Source organism: Scomber japonicus, chromosome 18, assembly GCF_027409825.1.
Source record: "Scomber japonicus isolate fScoJap1 chromosome 18, fScoJap1.pri, whole genome shotgun sequence".
NCBI lineage: Eukaryota > Metazoa > Chordata > Actinopteri > Scombriformes > Scombridae > Scomber > Scomber japonicus.
The window spans coordinates 29,831,791-29,834,560 of NC_070595.1; the positions used below are offsets into that span (position 1 = coordinate 29,831,791).

The window sequence follows — 2,770 nt, forward strand, 5'->3', positions numbered from 1 at the left end:
ATATTTTCAAAATAAAAGCTTTTTTCAGACTCAGATAATAAATACAACGGAAATAATTAATAATTTCTTTGGGCGACCGGCAGCCCAGTACCAATTGATCCACGGATCCAAGGAAGGGAGGACAGATGGAAGGAAGGACACAAGGAAGAAAAGGAAGGAAGGAAAGACAGAAGGAAGGAAGGAAGGAAGGGAGGAACAGATGGAAGGAAGGACAGAAGGAAGAAAGGAAGGAAGCAAGGACAGATGGAAGGAAGGAAGGAAGGGAGGGAGGGAGGAAGGAAGGACAGATGGAAGGAAAGACAGAAGGACAGATGGAAGGAAGGACAGAAGAGTTAAAAGGAGGGTTAAAGGGCCACATACAGGACGATTTGATATCATGTGGGCCGGATCATTGAAAAGATGGAAGGAAAGAAGGAAGAAAGGAAGGAAAGACAGACAGTGAAGGACGGACAGACAGATGAAAGGAAGGAAGGAAGGAAGGAAGGACAGATGGAAGGAAGAAAGGCAGGAAGGAATGAAGGAAGGACAGAAGGATGGAAGGAAGGGAGGAAGGAAGGAAAGAAGGAAGGAAAGAAGTAGGGATGGAGGAAGGAAGGAAAGGAGGAAGGAAGGACATTTTTAAATCCAGGTTAAAAACATTTCTCTTCTCCTGAGCTTATGATTGAGCTCTTTTAAATCACTTTACATTTTAATCTTTCATTTGCACTCTATGTCCTTTTAATGATTTTAAAGCTAATTTATAATTTTATGCTGCAATCTTATATTTAATGCTCTATTCTAGTATTTTATTTCTCTCTTTCTATTTTTCTGTACTTTGTTTTTATTATGGGGGGGGTGGGGGGGGGGGGCTAATTGTATGTTTTAATGTTTCTGTTTTATGTAAAGCACATTGAGTTGCCATTGTGTATGAAATGCGTTATATAAATAAAACTGCCTTGCCGTGAAGTAGACTCTGGCAGGGAGGGGTTGAGGAGCAGTTGAGCCGCAGTACCACTTCTAAACGCTAGGTGTCAGAGTTACATACTTCAACTTTAAGTTTCGTTTTCCTGTCCGGGGTCGTAGTGTTTAGTTTCGTTTTCCTTTCTGCTGTTTATATATCGCTCTGAGTTAGTTTGTCCTGCAGCTTCACAGCACCGAGGAAACACCAGCAGCTCCTCTCTGAACTCCGATAGAAAATAATCTCCAAATCTTAAAAGGTTAGTCGCTTCTGGCTGAAGTTTCATGCGGGATAAAAAAAAAAAAAAAAGTTTTTCTGTGTAGTAGTAGTAGTAGTAGTAGTGAGTCTTTAAATTGGCGTTAGACACAAAGAGACGATGTGATATCTATCTAAATATTACTACGATAATTATCTCGATGTCATTTTCTCCTCCATAGAAATATATATATAAAACAAATGTTAGATAAAGAGCGAGTTAACTAAGGAAGTATCTGGAAAAGTGTGTAAACTGTGATTTAGACCCTTAAAGGAGGAGAGGTCGATGAGTGTTTGAGCAGAGCTAGTTTAAGTTAAAAGTTCAGCGGTTAATTAGTCGCTGTAATTAAGATTAAAGCTAAATTAACTAACTTGAGTCTACGTGCAGAAGATAGCATGAGCGTGAGGCGTTTAGGGACCGTTGGTAAGATACAGGGTGCTGATAGTAAGTGAGACGTTCAGGGGACATTTAAAAAAAATGGATTACAGGATTTATAAATAAATGCGTGTGCTGTATCACAGTCATATTTACATAGAGCTCATATGAGATTAGAAACTGAAAGTCCAAGTTTTAATATTGAATTTTGGAAAATACAACAATGTTATTTCTGATTTCATTTATTTTAATTTCATCCAGATCTTTTTTCATTTTAAGTTTCAAGTCTCATCTTCTAGTCAGTAGTGGGGGGGTAGGAAGGAAGGAAGGAAGGAAGGAGAGAGAAAGGAAGGAACGACAGAAGGAAGAAAGGGGGATGGAGGACGGAAGGAAGGAAGGGAGGAAAGGAAATAAGGAAGGGAGGAAGGTAGGAGGGGGGGAGGAAGGAAGGAAAGAAGGTAGGAGGGAGGGAGGAAAGAAGGAGAGAAGAAGAAAGAGAGGAAGGTAGGGGGCAGGAAGGACAGAATGAAGGAAGAAAGGGAGATGGAGGAAGGAAAGAAAGAAGGGAGGAGAGAGGAAGGAAGGTGCTAAACAGCAACTTTCACCACCACTGATGAATCTGCTAAATCAGCTGAATGCCGTCTCTTCATTACTCTTCTCATCAATAACCTTTAATCTTACCCAGCTGCTGAGAGGAAGCCATGGCGCCGGTCATCCAGATCCCACCTCACCACTACATCCACGTGCTGGACCAGAACACCAACATCACCCGCCTGGAGACCGGACCGCTCAACTACATCCACCAGAACAGGGAAAGGTCAGAGAGGAACATACCTGATATTCAGCTGTGGTTCAATTCACGTTATTTTATATATAACAGCACCAACATGAACTACTTTATATACAGTTAGCTAGTTTATACTACTTTATATACAGTTAGCTAGTTTATACTACTTTATATACAGTTAGCTAGTTTACACTACTTTATATACAGTTAGCTAGTTTATACTACTTTATATACAGTTAGCTAGTTTACACTACTTTATATACAGTTAGCTAGTTTATACTACTTTATATACAGTTAGCTAGTTTACACTACTTTATATACAGTTAGCTAGTTTACACTACTTTATATACAGTTAGCTAGTTTACACTACTTTATATACAGTTAGCTAGTTTATACTACTTTATATACAGTTAGC

The 2,770-nt window shown here is 39.5% G+C and overlaps 1 protein-coding gene across 1 annotated transcript in view; it reads left to right on the forward strand.

The window, feature by feature from the left end:
* The first annotated feature begins 1,079 nt into the window (after window positions 1–1,079).
* Window positions 1,080–2,770, forward strand: part of LOC128379382 (major vault protein-like) — a 4,274-nt gene continuing 2,583 nt past the window's right edge. Inside the window, exons 1-2 of the mRNA XM_053338999.1 lie at window positions 1,080–1,196; window positions 2,254–2,385. Coding sequence (XP_053194974.1) covers window positions 2,270–2,385 — 116 coding nt within the window. The 5' untranslated portion in view covers window positions 1,080–1,196; window positions 2,254–2,269. The remainder of the gene's footprint in view (window positions 1,197–2,253; window positions 2,386–2,770) is intronic.